The 19,873-nt window shown below is 39.3% G+C and overlaps 1 protein-coding gene across 4 annotated transcripts in view; it reads right to left on the reverse strand.

Annotated features, from left to right (window-relative positions):
- Positions 1-214: 214 nt before the first annotated feature.
- Positions 215-19,873, reverse strand: part of frmpd3 (FERM and PDZ domain containing 3) — a 779,808-nt gene continuing 760,149 nt past the window's right edge. For 3 of the 4 annotated variants that reach the window (XM_028816887.2, XM_051934416.1, XM_051934417.1), the window contains 5 exons: positions 16,016-16,105; positions 9,421-9,600; positions 9,030-9,165; positions 3,872-4,753; positions 215-3,265 (listed from right to left, as the gene is read on the reverse strand). In XM_028816887.2, the coding sequence (XP_028672720.2) occupies positions 504-3,265; positions 3,872-4,753; positions 9,030-9,165; positions 9,421-9,600; positions 16,016-16,105 (4,050 nt within the window). In that variant the 3' untranslated portion in view covers positions 215-503. The remainder of the gene's footprint in view (positions 3,266-3,871; positions 4,754-9,029; positions 9,166-9,420; positions 9,601-16,015; positions 16,106-19,873) is intronic. The other variant, XM_051934418.1, reaches the window with a different exon arrangement.

The raw sequence follows: 19,873 nt of genomic DNA on the forward strand, positions 1-19,873 counted from the left end.
AGTTTGTTTTGTTTTGTATATTTTTAAGACTTTGTTTTTGGGCCAGTATATATAGTACCTTTTCGCAGGTCTTTTGTTTTTTTTCTCCTCCCTCGACTGTGGCATTCAGTTCTGGTGGTGAGATGAACTCACTGGCCCCACCCTGATAATACAATTGGGCCTCAAGTGGTACCCCTTGAGCCCAGTTAACAGCAACAGTCACACAAACAGCATAAAGTTTTTCAGTGAGGATGTAATTCTATGTAAAGTGAAAGGTATTATAATGTACTGTTATACACTATATTTGTTGACATAAAATGGCACACCTGAAAATAAAACAAAAAAAAAAAACAAAAATGACAAAGTCTGACTTCACCGAAGCATACAAAACATCATTATGGAAATATCAGAATATTTGATTGCATGTGAGAGGTATAATTCAAGATCCAACACAGCAGTTTTTTTTTTTTTTTTGTCAAGTCAAACATAAAATAAATAAGGTCATGGGGTAAAGTCTTGACGATTTACTTTTTAATGACTGGTTTTATAGAAAGAGATTGAGAACTGACTATATTGCTCCCCTGAACAGATGGCGGAGGAGGCTGGCTGCTACTACTTTTTGGTGTGGGGAGACTTCCAGTCCGACTCATTGACTCCTCAGCTGCCCTAAGAAGGAAGGTATAATTTAAAGCCACCTCTTCTACTTTTTTGAGTAGCTCCTGCCTCTGAGATTCTGAGCGCACTACACACACTAACTTGATGAATGTCTCTATTAAGCCACAAAGCACCTGGAAGCTGGCTGTCACAGCCAGGAGCATCCGTGTGGGACTTTTTTCCACTCCTGCCACCCTTCTACAGGAAGCGCGGAATTCTTTGAATCGTAATGCCAACTCTTGTTTGTACTCGGCTAACCGAGGAGCTTGCTGTCTATGATCTGCATCACCTTGTGGGCTTCCAGCACATTGTCGAAGGACAGACAGCAGTTCATTGGCATCGAGTTGAGCAGCAAGGAATCCATCAGGCAATGAAAACGTCTTGCCCTGGAGTGCCTTCACACGGGTAAGACTGCTTTCTAAGGTCCCAGAAGTTCTTAAGTCAATTTCCTGGCTTTGGGCTTCTTCTTCTCCACTGCAACCATCTGCATCCAGAACTTGTAGGGTCTTACTGACCACAGGAAGTGAGTGAGCATCTAACTGCATTCCTGGCAGTAGCTGTAATGGAATGGAATATGAAAGTTCATCCTTTTCACTGCTCTCATCGGTAGAATCACATTTACGGTAGCAGAAACAAAAGGAACAACACTTCTCTTCTTCATCATCATCGTCATCTCCTGAAAGTCCAAGAATTTCTTCTCCTCCACTTTTACCCTCTTGAAATAATTCCAGCTCTCTTCCACCCTCTGTTTTAATGGAATATACAGGCTTTCTCTTTGCATCTCCGAGTTGAGCATACGTCAAGTCCACCGCAGTCTTTGATTTGCTTAGAGATGCCCGGGGTTGTTCATTTTCTTTCTCAGGAACTTTGGCCTTTACAGGTTTAGGCTCAGAGTAGAGCGGGGCTCTTTCATTACTATCTGCTTCACTTATGCTGTAACGTCTTACGAGTTTTTTATATTGAGGTGCCCCAATGCATTCAGATCGAGATGCACAAGCAGGTAAGCAAGACATCGACTGCTCCTGGGGATCCCGTGATTCTAAACTGGTGGAACGAATTCTTGATGTCTTTATCTCTAGCGACTGTGGCCTCCGTGCTTCTTCTGGCTGCTGCATTTGTTTCTGTAGCGGAGGCTTGTAAGCAATATTTTCTCTTCCTCTCTTTTCCATTACTGACCCTACCGGCGTGTCTGGAAGGCGCATTCCCCGACATATCCTTTTGCAATCACAGCTCCGCCTTTGCTCTCTAGAAATACCTGGAATTTTTTGAACTGGACTGGTCCTTAACTGGCAAGGACAGGGTGTTCCTGCTGGCACTGGTGAAGCTCCTTGAGGGAGTAATTCCATTTGGGCAGCCTTTGGCTTTAAAAGTTCCTCAAGGAACTCCAGTTCATATTGGCGCACTTTTTGCAGCTGAGCCTGTCGCTCATCTGTCTCACGTTTCATACGTGCTGGGAAAGTTGCTGACAGCAAGTTTCTGAAGCTGAGGAAAGGTGCACTTTTCTGTGATTTCGATTTACTCAAATTCAGCTTTTTGCAATCTGTAGGAGCTTCTGCTGAGCCTGCAGGTTGCACACTTTCTATCCTTTGGAGTAAGGTTTTTGGGCACTTTTGTGCATCAGTGGCACTTTTGCTTTCAGAGGCATCTGCCTTTGCTTCTAACCTCTCCCTACGTTCAGTAGATTCGGAGATGAGGGGTGGTACAAAGAGGCCCACACTTGATTTCTGGATAGCTTCATTCCCCTTTCCAACTTCTTTGCTAGATGGCAGTGGCAGACTTTTAGCTTTAGCACTGAGTCTCTCATCATCAGCTACTTTCTGGGTCTGTGTGTCCTTCAACTGTAACCCTCCCTCACTGCGCACAGGACAAGTGCATAACAATTCAGCATCTATGGCAGCGACCTTCAATTTGGAAGTCACATTGGCCTTACTTGCAGATTCTGGGTCAGAGGTAGTACTTATTTGCTTACACTTGACAGAAGCATTGATGTCCGCTGGTGAAAGCAAAGCTGAGGCCTTATTGATTGTTTCAGAGCTAACAGGAACTAATGCTTTCTCTTTGACATCAAGAGAGAGAATGGGGCTTAAACCATCTTCTGTGAGGCATGATGTCTTCTGCTCTTTACTTGCCTTTCTTTTTTCAGATGGACTAGCATGTTTAGGCTCACTTGAAACCTGAGGAAAAACCTCTGTGGTCTTAATAACGCTAGGGCTGACTGCTGTTTTTAGATCTGTTTTGGGCTCTGTAGAAATTTGTCCATGGTCATTTGGATTTTTCTGGTCTGAAAATTTTCCCTGATCTCCTGTAGGTGATGCTTCCTGGCTGGGACTTATCCGCATAGGGCCTGCTTTACTGAGAACGAGTGGCTTTGCAGGGCAACCTGTCCGCAGCTGACCCATGGAGATAGTTGCTCCTCCCACTGCCTGCGTGGTGCAAGCGGGGATAGCCAGAGAAAATTCTCGTCGGTTGAAAATACGCTCCTTGTTGATGTGGTGAGCTAGCAGGTAGGTAGAACTGGGGTGCTGCTTCATCGCTGTTACCATTTCAGAAATGTCTGTCAACTCTGAGGAGTTTGTTTCATGGCCAGAATCCAGAGAGGACTCAGGGGTGATTGCTGCTAACACAATAAGACCTGCAAGGAAATAAAAACAAAAAAAAAGGAACAAAGGGAGAGTGAAAGTTATGGAGTATGAAACATTCCCAAAACCTTTAAAATTAAATTACTGTATGCACTGGGTCTGAGGTTAAAGTGAAAATTAAAATGACCTATTGCCACTACAACTAAGAGCCAAAAAATGCTATATTTCTAATAAATGTTTAATTATACTCTTTGCATGTTTGTAGGCAGAGCACCCTACTGAATTCTGTGCAAATAGTGCTGCAGTACATTATATGTACTATAAAGCTAATGCAATTGTGGCACACTATTTAACTCAAAAGAATGCTGGAGGCTGTAGAGTTCTGGAACGCTATCCAGAGTGAGGTTGAAAATGTGCAATGTTTGGGTCAAAAAACCTGATGTAAAAATAAATAAATACATAAATAAATAAATAAGCACAGACTGGATGTACTGTACATCTGCCTGAGACTCTGCAGCACATTTCACTGCTTCCTTTCCAAGGCTGCATTATTAACAGCTAAACCATCTAATGTATCTTGCCTACGTTCCTGCAGTTACTCTCTGGTTGTAAAGAAAATGTCTAGGGGAGTTTAAAGATGGAGGAAGATGCGGCTCCACCTGCTGTTTGTTGTGGTTGGTGATGGTGGTGATGTGGATAGTCCTCAGATGCTGCCAGAGCTTCTAGTGCCTGCAAGGTAGACACCAAGGCATCGTCCAGTTCCTGGGCATGGTCCCTCACAGTTCGTGTTGCCACATTGTCAATGAGTGTTACAGGCACTTCTTCAGACTGATCTCGCCGTCCTACTGATGAAGATGAAGATGCTGCTGCAGCTGCGGCTGCGGCTGCAGCTGCCCGCCGTTTAGAATCATCCTCATCGGAACTGTTGTCTCGGAAACCGGGTGGTGGGGCAGCAATAGTTGCCGGTGGTGGCTTTATTGTACCTTCCTCGTCATCCTGTTCTTCGTCACTTCCTGGTGGCGGTAGGGAGATGAGATCCACCGTACCCTCACGGGAGCCACAGGCATTGGCACACTGTTGCAATATCTGGGAACGCAAACCTGCACCCACTGGGGCTGTAGAAGCAGCTGCTTTCAGCTTGGCTTTGCACGAGTCACAGTAGAAGTGCCCCGCCTGTTGAACAGGGTCTAGGGTATATGCCCGAGCCCTAGTCTTTGAGCTCTCATGTGTTGGGCTGCTTGCTACAGCCACTGGATCGGAACATTTGTAGGTGGGATCAGATTTGGTACGAGGTCTGCTTTCATCCACTGGTATAACATTCTCATTAATGTCAATTTGCCGTTTTTGCTCTTGTTGCTGCTGTTGGTACTTATGCTGCTCCTTCATGTGAAGATAGCACAAATTGTCAACACTTGGGTTGGTCTGTCCAGCTGATCTCTGAGTCGACTCTCTTGACAGCCTATCTGTGACCAGCGCATCTTCTCTCCTACCAGTGTGAGCTGAAGGAGCTGGTCGAAGGACTGGTTGGATATTTCTGTAATCTAAAAAAATAATTATCAAAACAATTGAAATGTAGAAAAACCTCTGGATGGAGGAAATCTCAAGCTGTTTAATGAGGGAACTGTCCCTGAGAAAGCATGGTTGCAGAAAAGAATCCAGTATGATGATTATGGCTGATCCTGGCCATTTATAGCAATATAAATGTATATATACATATATGTATTTTTGAAGATGGATCAATGCAAGCAAGAGCTTTTTACAAGCATGGATATAGCAGAAAGTCCAGCTCCATGGGGCTGGAAATGTAGACCATGAAGTCATATGACTGTTACAATCAAAAGTGGAACTTAAAAGCAGCAGGGATGAAGACAGAGTCCGTTAGATGGAAAATGGAAGGTCCAGGTTAAGGCTTAACATGACTGCAGTAAATGAAGACTTTCATAAGTGAAGATGCAAAGGAGAGTCCAAAAAGATGGAATTGGAAAGTACAGGTTGTGTCTTGAAATGATTTGCAACCAAAAAATTGCCTCTTTCCCAAGGGTGATTTTGGGTATATGGAGATGATCAGAGATTCAAATTAAACTACACTTGCTGGAGGTAACATACCCAGGTTTAATTCTTAAAATCATTCACTCAATTCAAGACCACTACCATTTATATAAAAGGATGGAAAAGTCAGATGAAACTGCACAACATCATTGGTGTCCTTTGATATAAATTTAATAAAGAGAAAATGTATTCACAAATTAAGACAGATAAAAAAGTGTCACTATCGAGATATTTTGTCAAAAGCAAACATAAACAAAAAATAACAAAGTTGATATGTAAATGGTCAAAGGACTCAATAAGACATAATGTTGCTTAAATTATTTGGCATTAATATTAAAAACTGTATATTTATAAGCGAGATTCAGTCTAAATAATACATGTAGGCACAGTATATTGAAGGTAGCATATATTCTAGTGGCCACTCTTTTAGGTATACCTGCTTACTATTGTAAATACCCTGCTCTTCTAATCAAGCAATCACATGACTGCAACCCAATAAACAGTTATATTGGGCACATATATAAGCGTGCAGACATTAGTTCTTCTTCACTCAAACATTAGCATGGACGAGATGCATGACCTAAGAGACTTTGATGGTATTACTGATGGTGTCAGGCATGGTGGTCCCAGCATTTTAGAAACTGCTGCCCACCTGGGACTTTAAAGTACTTCAGGTTCTTACGATCTACAGCGAATTGTGTGTTAGCAGTGGACATGCAAGCAAAAGCAACTTGTTAATGAGGAAAACTCAGAGGAGGAAAACAGCCAAACATCTTCAAGCTAACAGAAAGGCTACAGATAAGAAAGGCATCTTTGAACAAACACAGTGCTTTGGTCCTTCAGCATGATGGTCAACAGCAAAATAAGTGGATTCCTGGTTCCACTCCTTCAGCTACAACCTGGAACATGAGGCTTCAGTGGGCACCTAAACACCAAAATTAGATGATTAAAATTAGAAAATGTCACCTGATGTGAAAAATCTTGGTTTCTGCCGCTACATGCAGATGGTAATGTGAGGAAAGAATTTGCCTTGAACAGCATGATTCAATATATCCATCCAGCCTAGTGTCAACAATATAGGCAAGTGGTGGTAGTGTATTGGTCTGGAGGATATTTTCATGGCACACATTAATACCAAATCAGTGCCATTTGAATGCCATGCCCTTTTTTTAATTCTATTTTTCTGGTAAGATAAGGCATTAGGTCATAAAGTATGTACTCAGGCTGTTTCCATGAACATGACAGTGACTTCACTTTACTCTAATGGCTTGTACATTCTCAAAATCTCAACACAGTAGATCACATTTTGGATGAATATAATTGGAAGTTGGCACTATAAATGTGTGGCTGAAAAATCTGCAGGATATGCACAATTTTAACAATTTAGCACAGACCAAAAACCCATTTAATTCCATAGCCCAATGAATCCAAGCTTTTTCTGGAGGCATTATTCATTCCAAGTATACCAGGTGCCGGATAGATATACCTAACAAAGTGGCCACTGACTGTAAAGTATATAGAATTAAAACTTTCTCAGACCCACTTAATCCAATCCAGGTTGTCTATTCAAGAAGCATTGGGTGCAAGGCAGGAAACAATCCTGGATTGGGTGCTAGTCCATCACTGGAGCCACCATCTCACATCAGCTCAATGTGGAAACACAAGACAACATAACTTTAATTTATGGAAAGAAAACAGAGCATCCAGGACAAACGTGCACACACACAAACACACATATAAGCAAGAATGTGAATATACCACACAGTGACTGGGATGGGCTTTGAACCCATGGTTCTAAATGGCTGCTGTTTAGTCAGGTCTTTTCTGAAGAACAAGATGTGCTTAAAATTGAACTATTGATATAGCCCTCATGCCAAACAGCCAAGCAGAATTCCTCAGAATGCTTCTCCCTAGTCTGATTTTATTTATTTTTTACTATATGTAATGTTTATAATGTCACAGTGCAGTCATGTTAGTGTTACTAGGTTGGATGGAGGAGTAGAAATTGCAACAGGGAGAGTAGGCCTAGGCATGTTGTAATAAACTAAAGAGTTAATGAAATGAGGCTCACTTTGGAGGCATATGATGACGCACAGATAGTAGTGGTGCACATTTGGCTAGATTTTATGGTGTAACAACAATTTAGGATTGATGACTGTAATGTTTTTTTGGTCGACAGTATGATTTGACTGTAGCATCAGAGAGTCTAACTATTCTTCATAGATGATCAGCGATATACATTGCATGGCTTGCATAAATCTAATCTCATGTGGAGTTTGTAAACCGCATTTCAAGTGCACTTTCCCTAAGGGAGTCTTTGCGGAAAGCACACAGTGGAGAAAGGACTTGAAGATGATAATCAAATACTGTAGGAGCTCTCACAATCTAAGAAAAAAGAACTGTACAGTACCTAATCCCAGATATTTTGGTTTAGTAAGATGCTGCTGACAGTCTGAAGATAAATACTTAAATCATTTTTAGATAAACACGGACAGATGTGAATTACTTGAAAAGGTTATGTTGCAATGGTTCTAATGATCCAACCAAGTTCTGATGCCCAAACTTTTCCTTCTGTGCCAAAGTTTGTAATAGTCTGAAGAGAAAAAACAGTCTTTAAGACCCTAGTTGTTTGAAGCATTTTATATTTAAATGAAATTATGGATATTGATAAGGTTTCATTACTTTAAACTTTTGTTAAACATCATTATTTCATTCCTCCCTGAGCCACGTGTTCTGGCTATGTTCCTGGCTTGCTGTACCATTGTAGAGTTTTTCTCCAGCAGCATTATGGTTAACATTAATCCTCCTCCTTTAACTGGTCTTATTGAGACGCCACTGGAGAGAGCACCCTAACATGATAACCTCCACTACACTACTAGTTCATTGACAGATTCTGCTTAACTCGAGGAATCCTGCATGCCCTAGTCATACAACGGGGAAGCCAATGTTCTGCGTTTTATAAAAGTACAAAATAAATACGCTTACTCAGCTAGTGACAACTTAAGCATTTTTCAGCATATGGCAGCTGTTTATCAATACTGTCTTGAATGAGCACTCCTTAAAGCAACCGTGACCATAATTAATGACCGTAAACTTCCTAATCATTTAACAATCTCTAATTGACAGCTTTGTGCTCTTTTTTATTCTTCCTTTGCTTTTATGTGTTTGTTAGTGAAGGGAATTTCAATGTTACTATTTACTACTTTATTTATTTCATTATGTGTCAACTTTCATTGTATGAATTAAACTGATTTTCTGAAATTAGTACATACGCATCTATTGTAATTTATGTGTTATACATAATTGATACACTTATCATTATATGGTATATATTTTTTACATTTAAATCATTTCAGCCCTGCATTTTCTGTACCTGTAAACACTAGGCTTATGTAAATGCAATTTAATAATTTACAAAACACCAGAATTAAAGTGCTGCAAAACTGATGTCAGTGGACTGCTGTTGTCAATGGAGGAAAAAGTTTATAAAATTTAGCAGAAGTAGTACATTTCTGGTTCATACTTCTAATGTTATGTTTGCATTGTGATCAAATCTAGGTATAACCTTAAAAATATTGATATTGTCAATGTACAGAAAACACTGTTTATTACTCCATCCATACATAATAAAACTAGTGAAACCAGTTCAGTTTACCTAAATATCATTTTGATTCTAAGTTGACTGTACCTTGGGTACACTGTAACAAACAATCTCTCCAAAATTTTTAAAATAAAGCATTGTAGAATCAGAAATGGCGGCAAACATACCTGCCTTGATCATATGAGACTGACTAGATGTTCGACAGAATATCACTTTCTTAGGATCCACAAACAGCCTGTAGTAGCCAGCTATCAGACACGCAAAGTTAGCAGCATCTGGCCACTCCATCAACAAAACCAAGGGCTGAAAAAAAGACAAAGACTGTCCTCATTAATAGGAATAATGGACAAAGCAAACACAAAAGCTTATTAAACTATTACTTTTAAATCTTAGGAAGTGTTGGAGTGAAAGCTCTCACCAACTTGTCATTGCTGTCTTAAAATGAACACCTAATGGAGACACATCCTTTCAATTGTGCTCAATATGTTATTAGGGTTGTCAGTGACATAGACGTTTTAAGAAATGGTATAACAGAAGCTAATGTGTGTGCTGTTTTACCTTCACCTCCAGAATGCTGACTTCAACACGAGCGACCCCTTGGTTTTCCCTAAAGAGCTGGATCTTGTTCACCCGACTGAACTCTGACAAAACTGTGGTCAGATTAGTCTTCAAGTCAATGACATGGCTAATCCCATGACGAGGCCCAACAAGGAGTGTGGTGGCAGGCTGCTTGTCACCCTTAAAGACAGAAAAACAAGGCTCAATATGAAATACCAAGCTACCACCCTTATAGTGTTATGAATATTCTCTCTGTATAGATTTTTAGCAGCACTTCATAGTCTGCCTGATTTTAAATTGTGACTGTCATGGTTTGTGGGAATTACCTGTGTTAGCCAAAATAATAGACTGTCACTTTGAGGAAATGCTTCACTATGATAGAGACCTTGTGGGAAGTATCATGTAATTAGATAGTTTTAAATGCGCTGATAGCTTGGTTATCCACAAAAGTGCATTAGAAATAGCTGTATCTGTTCCGCAGTTGTACTGGTGCAATGTCTTTACCCCTCAATGTGACTTTCTCATTAAGTTGTGCCTTTAACCCTGAGCACCATGACAGGAAGGCATTTAGATGCCATGCCATTCAAGGAATCTAAGAGACATGTGGTGACACCAGTGAAACTGTGATTGTGTCTTGCAGAAGGATTTATTGCAGTTTCAATATATGCTGACAGCTGTAAGGATTACAGGACCAGAATTTATTAAAGTAGATATTCCACTACAAGTGTGTAGGTACCTTGGTAAATGAGCAGAGAAGTGTGCTTCTGAAGACTGCTTCAATTCAACTGCCTGTCCTCTGAACCTATGCAGGATGAACTGATTACATGTTTTTAGAGGTTGTACACACTACTCCCTTTGACTGACTACCAACTTCGTAAGCATTCACTGTCTTCAGGGTCCATGCTCAGGAACTTTCAACTGCGGATGTGTAAAAAGGATTAAAATTTACAGTATACTAAATACGACTTGTAATATTCAATTTGTGTGCTTGATTTTAGAGTTTTTATTTAGGATTATTCAGATCTAACTTTTAAGTGAATAAATTGTGAGCTCAGAGCTCATAAAGGAAAACCGACTCATTGAGTGATCAAAGTGTTCTGTAACCAGAATGGCAGTCATTTGCAAATGACCTCATTAGATCATAAGGAGCAATAATTTATATGTTTTTTCAGAAAATATTAATACAGGATAGACAATGTATTTATAAAAAGTGTTGAATTCCAGGGGATATGCAAATGTACAAGAAAATGCAAGAAAAGGTATCCTTACCAGTAGAATGTATATGTTTAATCTCTGTTTTAAGATGCAATCAATTCTGTTTCTCTATTATTAAAAAAAATCTTTGGTAGGGAGACGAGACACGATCTTCTCGGAAGACAATCTGAAGTTCTGCAAGAGACACTTTAACTTGCTCCCAACTCTTAAAACAACGACAAGTGGGAAGCAAAACATGCAGCTCACCGGCAGCAGAAACCCAGCAGATGATCCGACAGCGTCTCCTTGCATGCATTCAGCCACTCTGCCAACCCCTTGACAACGCGAGCGGCAGAGACACGAAGTGGCAAAAGGACAGCTGCTGTACAGGCTTTAAAATGATCGGGCAGTGAGACAAGCAGAACAGGCAGCTCGCCAGTAGCAGAAAGACTGCAAATGATCCAATGGCATCTCCTTAGCGTGCATTCAGCCACACCCCCTTTACAACATGAGCAGTTATATGTCCTGTGAGAAAGAGATGTAACCACACCCGGGGCCGGAAATAAAGGACAAGTATTGTTTTTACAACGTCATGCGAGACAAGGCAGTGAGACATCATCTAAAACAAGTCCACGGACATCTAACCTAGCAGTTGTTGGACTGCTGTTGGCAGACACGCTTCATGTGCTCCCAGCTCTTAAAACAATGGCAAGCGACAAGCAAAACATGCAGCTCGCCAGCAGCAGAAAGACAGCAGATGATCCGATGGCATCTCCTTAGTGTACGTTGAAACGCCCCAAACCCCCACAATGTGAGCAGCGTTATGCGTCCTGCGAGAAAGAGATGTAACCATGCCCAGGGCCGGAAATAAAGAATAAGTATTGTTTTTAAAGAAGTTTTAAAGTAAAAGTGAAAATAATGCATATGTAACAATTCCCATGAAAATAACAATCTCTTTAAATTGTATATCCGGTAAACCAAACCCAGGGGTGGTTGGGTGAGCAAAGCGAGCAGGGGGCAGAGCCCCCTAGTGTTTTAAATAAAGGAGCACTCAGGCTTTGTAGTGGTGTAGGTGTTTGTAGTAGTGTGGTGGAGCAGCTCTGTGGTGTTAATGCAGTGACCAGCTGATTGTGTATTGACGTGTGGATACGTGTGGTTCACTTGATTTACTTATTAGCTCTCTGGGGTCTATAGTCAGTGCCAGTGCTCCTGTAACCCTAATAGTAAAAAACAAGCCTGAGCAAGAAACAGAAAAAATCAATGAAAAAGAAAGAGTGGCAGGTTGAATTGAAAGTGAAACTAAAGTCAGCAGGGTCGGAACGGAGCCAGTGGTGATGTAGAGAGGAGGTAAGTGGTTGGGAAAATGAGCTCTGAAGAGGAATGTGTGGCCGGTGTTCATGGTGAGGCAGGGATTGCTTCTGCAGAACACCCCAATGAGCAGGAATAACCAGGCTCTCACAGTTGATTCCCGCATGATGCCAAGGAATGGCAGAGTGTAAGCAAGGCTTGGCACATCACCCCCCTCTAATGCATAGGATTGGAGGCAGGGACCCAAGCCAGGATAAATAGTTGAAAACAGCCAAGATAAATAGCCTCCTCTTGCTACAAAGACCCTTTCGGGGTAAGCAGAAATGACGTTCGTTTTTAGAGGTAAGCATCATGGTTCATGATTAGCTAAATGGATGGAACCTGCCAGTGGATTTTAACCTTATTTTTATTGATTTGTTTATTTATTGATGTCTTTTTAACTATTTATCACCTGTTTTTATAAATTTATTGTTTTATGGATTTATTAATTTATCGACCTATCAATCTATTGATTTATTATTCACTCTTATATACAATTTACACTGTATTTAACCTGCAACCTTAAAGTGACTCCAGGTTGGCCTGAATTAAAAACAAACCCCAGGAGTGTTACCAGCTCTTTCACACTGGCAGTTAGTTTAGGAAGCTGGCAAGGAAGAACTATTTCCAAATTCTGAAGGTGAGAGCAAGAAAGGAACATCGAGCAGACCAATTTCTAAAATGCACACTTTCAGGGTAGTGCCACAAAATTTTCAATTCACAAATCATATTCTCAAGCTGTACATTGCATTGCAACGGTGTTGGATATATACTGTACCTATTATATCAGTCAGGGTTAAGTCACCAAAAGTATGACCTGGCATTATATGACCAATGGCGAGGGCCCCTATAAAAATGGCAAAACTACAAAGTTGCACCTTTTTCTGTCTTTCTGTGGCTTAAAGTCAGCAGTCCTTTTAAGGATAGCAAGCTACTAAAAAGCATAAAATGAGCATGAACCCACTGGGTTAGTGCTGGGCAGTATACCGGTTCATACCGAAAACCGTTTTTTATTTCTGTTATGATATGGATTTTTCTTATACCGCAACACCGGTTTAAACTGCCTATACAACATTCGGAACGTGGCGCAGCAGGAAACTGTTAACGGGGGCCCTTTTTCACTGCTACACCGCTAAACAGATACAAAAGAGTATATGCGTTCATATATATGTCTATGCATGCGTTAGTGGAAGTGTTGCACAGGGGCTCTTTTTCACTGCTACACTGCTAAATAGGCATGCAACGGAGTACATGTGGTAGTACATGCACGGTGAAAAACTGAAGCTGTAGCAGACGATAAAGTTGAACATGATGACATAGAAGAACTTTGCCGAAAAAAAGGAGTCACGTCCGTTGCCTGGAGATACTTTGATTTTAAAAGGTCGGATGTGGACCATTATGTTTAAATCTGTGAATACTGTTTCTATACTACTGGATAATACTGCAAGCCAAGTTGTACTTGTTTTATTTTTTTTCAATACAGTGTAATGTACCTAGGTGCTGTGTAATAGTGTGACGACATGTTGACTTTATTCTCGACACTTCTACTTGATTCTAGCCATTTATGTCAAGATTAAAATCGACATGTTGACTTTATTTTCGTAATTTGTCATTAAATTAGAACATCATAAACTAAACTTCATCGTAAAATGAATATTTAATTTACTAGATTTTCTCAAACCCCGTCATAAGTTATGTAGCACATTAAATGCTTTGTGTTAAGTATTCCCCTTGCCATGTTAAATCGGTACGTGCGTCTTAAACTGACTTCTTTTTATACTGAAAATGATATCAAGTATATATCTTAGCATTCTAAATTTTCAGAGAACAGGAATATCATGAAGTGAATGTATTCTGTGTGATCGCTGCTGGCGCCTCCTCTTAGTGCGGAGGAAGTCAGTTTAAGAAGTGCACAGTGATTAACAACTGGGTCGGGGAACACAACACAAAGCATTTAATGTGCTACATTAATTTATAATGGGGTTTGAGAAAATCTAGTAAATTAAACATTGATTTTAGGATGAAGTTTAGTTTACGACATTCTACTTTAATTATAAAATAAACTATGAGAATAAAGTGGAAATGTCGACTTTAATCTCGACATAAACGGCAAGAATAAAGTGGAAATGTCGACTTTAATCTCAACATAAGCGTCAAGATTAAAATGGAAATATCGAGAATAAAGTCAACATGTTGACTTTATTCTCGACATATAGTTTTTTTTCTTCCCTGTGTCCGTATTTTTCTTTCTTCACCGTGGCCCTAATACGATTCCGTAGGGCTATACCACAAATAGCATCATAAATGCAAGTTGCAGTGTTATTATTTATGCATATAGCTTAGCCTGAAGCAAGGTTTATATTAATGCAATTTGCCTAAATGATGGTTCAGTTGCACTTGTTTTATTTTATTTTTATTTGGTGAATACCGTGTAATGCACCTGTGCTTGAAGTCTTGAAGTAACAGTATTATTACTGAAGTTGCACTATTATTTATTTTATTGTTATTATTTATTAGTTTAAATATTATGCAGTTTAATGATGGTAAAGTTGTTTAAAAAATCACTTTAATGTGTCAGTGGACAGAGATTGTTAACATTAACAGAAAGTGTAGTTGGTTTACAAAAAATATTTACTAATTATTCCTTTTCTAAGACATGTTCAGTGCAATACAACTTTTGACAAGCACCTCTGGATATTTTACTAAGTCTAAATGCCTCTTTGGTTGGTTGAAAATATGTTGTTAAAATTTTAGTTTAAGTTGTTTGCATAATGTGTTCAATAAAAAGGTTCTATATTTTGACTGCAACTGTCATGCAATGTGATTCCTTCTCTTCATTAGTGCCACCCCCTTGAAAACTATCACTTTATGGGGCCATGCAAACCTGTATTAACACTTGTGTGCACATTAAAATGTTTTTTTTGTACAATTCTCATGACAGTGGAATAGGTTACTTTTAGCCAGTCTACTGCAGTAATTGCAGTGGAAAATGTGGTTAACATCCACTCATGCATCGTGAAACCGGTATAATTTTGAAAAATACCGTGATATAGAATTTTGGTCATACCGCCCAGCACTACACTGGGTCAGTGCTGGTAGGTACCGTTACCGTATTTTAGAGCTTTTTTTTTTCAAAGTGTACTTTTGTATTAAAATGTATTTTTAAAGTGAATTGTGTGGTGGTAATGAGTTTAACCCACCTCATTCCATCCTAAGCTGACTGATGAATCTGGCTCAGTGTAAGGGAGTGCAGGTGTGTGTACATCTATGAGAGGGTATCCAATGATGGACAGAGCATGGATTAGCGCCATCCTTGTGTTCACTGCAGCCTGGAAAAAATATAGTTCCCTGAAACCCTAAGAGAATTAATGAAAATCAGTAGGGCAGGGGATGCACAAACCAGTGTGTTTCTTCGTGCCGGTCCCAAGCCCGGATAAATGGGGAGGGTTACGTCAAGAAGGGCATCTGGTGTAAAATTTTGCCAAATCAATATGCAGACAACAATACAAATTTCCATATCGGATCAGTCGAGCCCCGGGTTAACAACGACCGCCACCAGTACTGTTAGCCAACAGGGTGCTGGCGGAAATTGGGCTATTATATGGCTAAAATATGGAAGAAGATGATATGTTGTGGCAACCCCTAACGGGAGCAGCCGAAAGAAGAAGAAGTAGGGCAGTGTAAAGGCAAACAGTATATTCTGGCAGAAGAGTTATTGGTGATACAGGAGAATTTGTGTGAGCGTGATATAATGTACTGACTAAACCATGGCTTTCTGACAGTCTGTGTAAAATATTGAGGATGCTGAGCTGGTCAGGACTCAGACATGAATATTAGCAGTCAGATCATTAATTCAAATGGTAGGAAAATAAACATATCTGCATGTACTTAAAAAAAAACAAGGAAATGTAACAAAAATATCCATATTTTAAATAATGAACACTTGTTAATCTAAGTAAAGGAAATTATAAACAGTAGATGCCGTTTGTAAACAATATTTGTAAATATTGTTAATATTTTTACTGGAAAATTAATTAATGAATTGCTGAAGTACCAGCCCTACGGTGTTGAACAAGAGACCTCCAAATGGTGGCAGCTCATTAAGAACTCTCATGTACTGCAATTTTGCCTGGATGGCTGGCACCTGTAATGAAAACAAAATAACATAAATCAACATTATATTATGATTCTGAACTTGAAACACATTTGTTTTAGAGGTGGAGCTGTTAAGAACTGTTACAGAACATTATATAAATATACAGGTTCTGAACCTGCTCTGTTTGAAGAATCATTGTCAGGGGGAGGCAGTTTAGGCTGCATTGGTACAAGGCAGAAAATAACCTTGGTTGGGACACAAGTCCATTGCAGGACACAATCACAGATACAATCACACTCAGTCATTCTGGGACAGGTTATACTGTAACTGACATTTATCATAACTTGCATGTCTATGGAGAAAACAGACTGACTAAATATGGGGAGAATGTGCAACGTCCATACATAAAAGGACAGTGAATGTAATTATCAAACATCTCAGAATTAATCCTACAAATTGCACTAAAAGTCTGACTAGGATATGATTTTGCCTTTGTAGGATTTAGAAGTAGTTATAAGGCATCCTACTTCTACTCCCAGCTAGGAACTTCACATTTGAGAATGAATAACGTCATGATATAACAGCAACATGAGCTGAAAATTGGGACTCATTAAGGCATTTTCTAGTTTTCTTATGAACAATGAAGTGGGTTTCTAATATTAATGTTAAGGCTTCACCACAAAGATTATGATAATAATAACAGTAAGAAAAATAATTATAATATTAAAATTAGAAGAAGAACTAAGACATAATAACATAAAATACATCAAGAATAATTTGTAAGGAGCACCAAGATGGAAAGACTGAGACACACATTGAACGAGAGTAAAGGGCATGTTTATTTTGTAATGAATGATTGACAGCCATACTTTCAGAAGAAACTCCTTCCTGTTGTTATGGCCATGGGAAATGCTTAATAAAACAACGGTTACTGAAACTAGCCATGGCTTCCATTGTTTTGTTCATTTTTACAGTGTTCCTGGTCATCTTCCAGAATTGCACTCCTCTCATTGATCCATCTCACCTTCTGCAAGGTTCTATTTATCCATTGCTATTGGAATCTCAGCCTGCCTTCTTTAACCTTCCCAGACTTGTTATGTGTAATGTGATTATTCAAGGGGTTTGTACAATAAAAACTCCAATTTTCCTGTGTGGCATTTTGTTTTTATCACCCATCCAGCCTTACACATCTTCAGGGCAATATACTAGCTACTACAGTACAGTTTGTTTCCATGTCCACCTGTATGATATCTTTTGTGAATCACAGTTGTGTGCTCCTCCACACTCAGGACAATGATTGTTATGTGCATGTCATCAATCACACTAATAACTCCAGGAAAACCAGTGATTTGCACAAATGCAGCTTGCTTTAACATTACCCCAAGAAGAGTGGTGAAGAGATGTATAAATCTGCATGTTACCTCGTGTGTTGTTAAGGGCGTTCAAAGTTTGGTGCAAAATTCGAGAAATGGTTGGTTGTGACATACTTAATCATCACTGCTGCAAAGTTGCATTTTCAATATGGCCAAAAAATGTAACATTACCAACACTTTAATTGTGGCTGACAGCGCAAGACTTTTTAGCCTAGCTGGAGCGATCATGTGACATACAAGATTTGTTATGAATATTATTCCATCTCTGTCTCTTTTTATGAGTTAATCATTGTCAAGAGTTTCCAAAACATTCCACCTTTCCTGGGATATGTGTGATAATCCCTGCCATCTTCTGGCAGCTTCAATTGAGTCAGTACAGCCCATCAGCTCTCCTAAATTCTGGTGAAGTTAGAAGTAGTTTCCTCAATTATGAAAATGTAGAAAATGCTTTTGATTCTACTCCTATGACTAAGAACACATTTGCGTCCCTCTGAGATTTTTAAACCAGTAAGGACTGTTTTCCTTCTCTGAGATGATCTATAAACATGGACACAGGTCCCTGAAACTGGGGGGCAGCAGTGCCAAACACTGCAAAATCGTGTGAACCAGATAAGGTGGCACCTAGTAAAAGTAAATATCACTAATCTCTTTGTTGTTGTAAAACTATCTAATCCAGCATCATGGTAATCTAAAAAGTACAAATGGTTCCTATAAATGGAAAGAATACAGCAGTGTAAAAAATAGAAAACACCCATTTTTAGACATAATAGCCATAATAATCAGAAGAAAAAACATACAGATTGAGGAAAAAACATAAATGAATATTTATCAGCAGTAGGTTCCGAGGTGCATAGCCTGGCATCCCGACTGGGATGGACACTGATTTCTTATCCAGTCAGGAGGATATAATGGAAGGACAGCATGGAAAGAGCTTCACCCTGGTCAGGATGGTTAGCGATCCTTATTCTCTGGAATTTTTAGTTAATATGTAATAATCTTTTGCAATTTATTATAAGAATATTTATTTATTTATTTATGAACCTATAACAGAATACTATTTTAAACACAAGGAAAAGTACTGAGTGTAACTCAAGGGTTAATTAAATGCAACTTAAAGCTGAATGTGCAAGAGGACTCTGCCTCATTTTAGTAACACTATCAGCATAATTTTCCAAGGTTAGAATGAGGTAAATGAGTAATGTACACCCCTCCAGAAAGCTGGGATAATCCCACCCCCAAACCCCACATATGAAGTGGTGCTAAAATCAATAGGACAATCCACAAAACACCTCTCTTAACAAAGTGGTGTTCAAAGTAATGGGAGAATCGACATGAGTCAGAAATTACTGGTGGTGTTAGTTGATTGGAGGAGACAATAAAGTTCTGCATATTAGGAGATGATGTGATATATTAGAGGGGGTGATGGTAATTAGAAAAAGTACAAAAGCAGATGACTTGTTAAACTGCTATAAAAACATAGAAGAAGAAGAAGAAGAAGAAGAAGAAGAAGAAGAAGAAGAAGAAGAAGAAGAAGAAGAAGAAGAACTGATTGCTTACTCCAAGGACTGAGATGTTTGGACATAACCACAGTAATACCAGTCGGGGTACAAAGCTAATTGATGGACTTGGCAAACAAGGATGTCAAAGGCAGTTAATTCCCCCTTATAATATGTGGCAGTGTCCCTCCAGGCTGCTCCCAGTTAGGACTTCTGCAGGGCTAAGTTAGAGTGTAGAAAAGCAGTGCTTTCGGGATCCTAGGGTGCCATAAGGGGGCACTACTGGGGGAAGACTGCCCTGGTTTCTGTTTGACCACAGCTGCGCCACCAGAAGAATTCCTGAGTCGGGTGTAAAAGAAGCCCATGGCTTGGATCTCCTCGTTGAGTCAGAGTTGGGAGGCAGTATGTGACAGCACCAGGAGGGCAGAATGAGTAGAAGAGCATTGTGCTGTGTATTTATTGACTGTGTTCACTTGGAAAGGTTGGTGGCAAATAAAAAAAAACTTTATTTGAAACTGGACTTGTGTTGGGTTACATTGTGTCTGTGACTTGGGGCTTAGTGGTGCCCTTTACTGGTTACACAGTATAACCTACAATCAAAATCATAAATGTTTTATAAATATTAAGTTTAGATAGATAGCAATGGAACTGTAAAATATTATTATATAAACTTTAGATTGTATAAACTGTTAAACAGCATTCTGGTTTCTTCAGACACACCAGAGAAATAAATGTCCAAGGTTTTTTGTAATTTCAATATATATTAACTGTAAATAATTTATTAGATATTTTCTATAAAACAGGAAATTTTTAAAGATGTTGTTAATCAACAAAGATGCTATATAGAACACAATTATAAAATACACATATTTTACATTACATCTTAACACCAGATGGCGCCATTGCACAAAGCATCACAGCCTGGCGTCTTCTTTTCAGCTGCATGT

This window comes from Erpetoichthys calabaricus, chromosome 12 (assembly GCF_900747795.2).
Source record: "Erpetoichthys calabaricus chromosome 12, fErpCal1.3, whole genome shotgun sequence".
Lineage (NCBI taxonomy): Eukaryota > Metazoa > Chordata > Cladistia > Polypteriformes > Polypteridae > Erpetoichthys > Erpetoichthys calabaricus.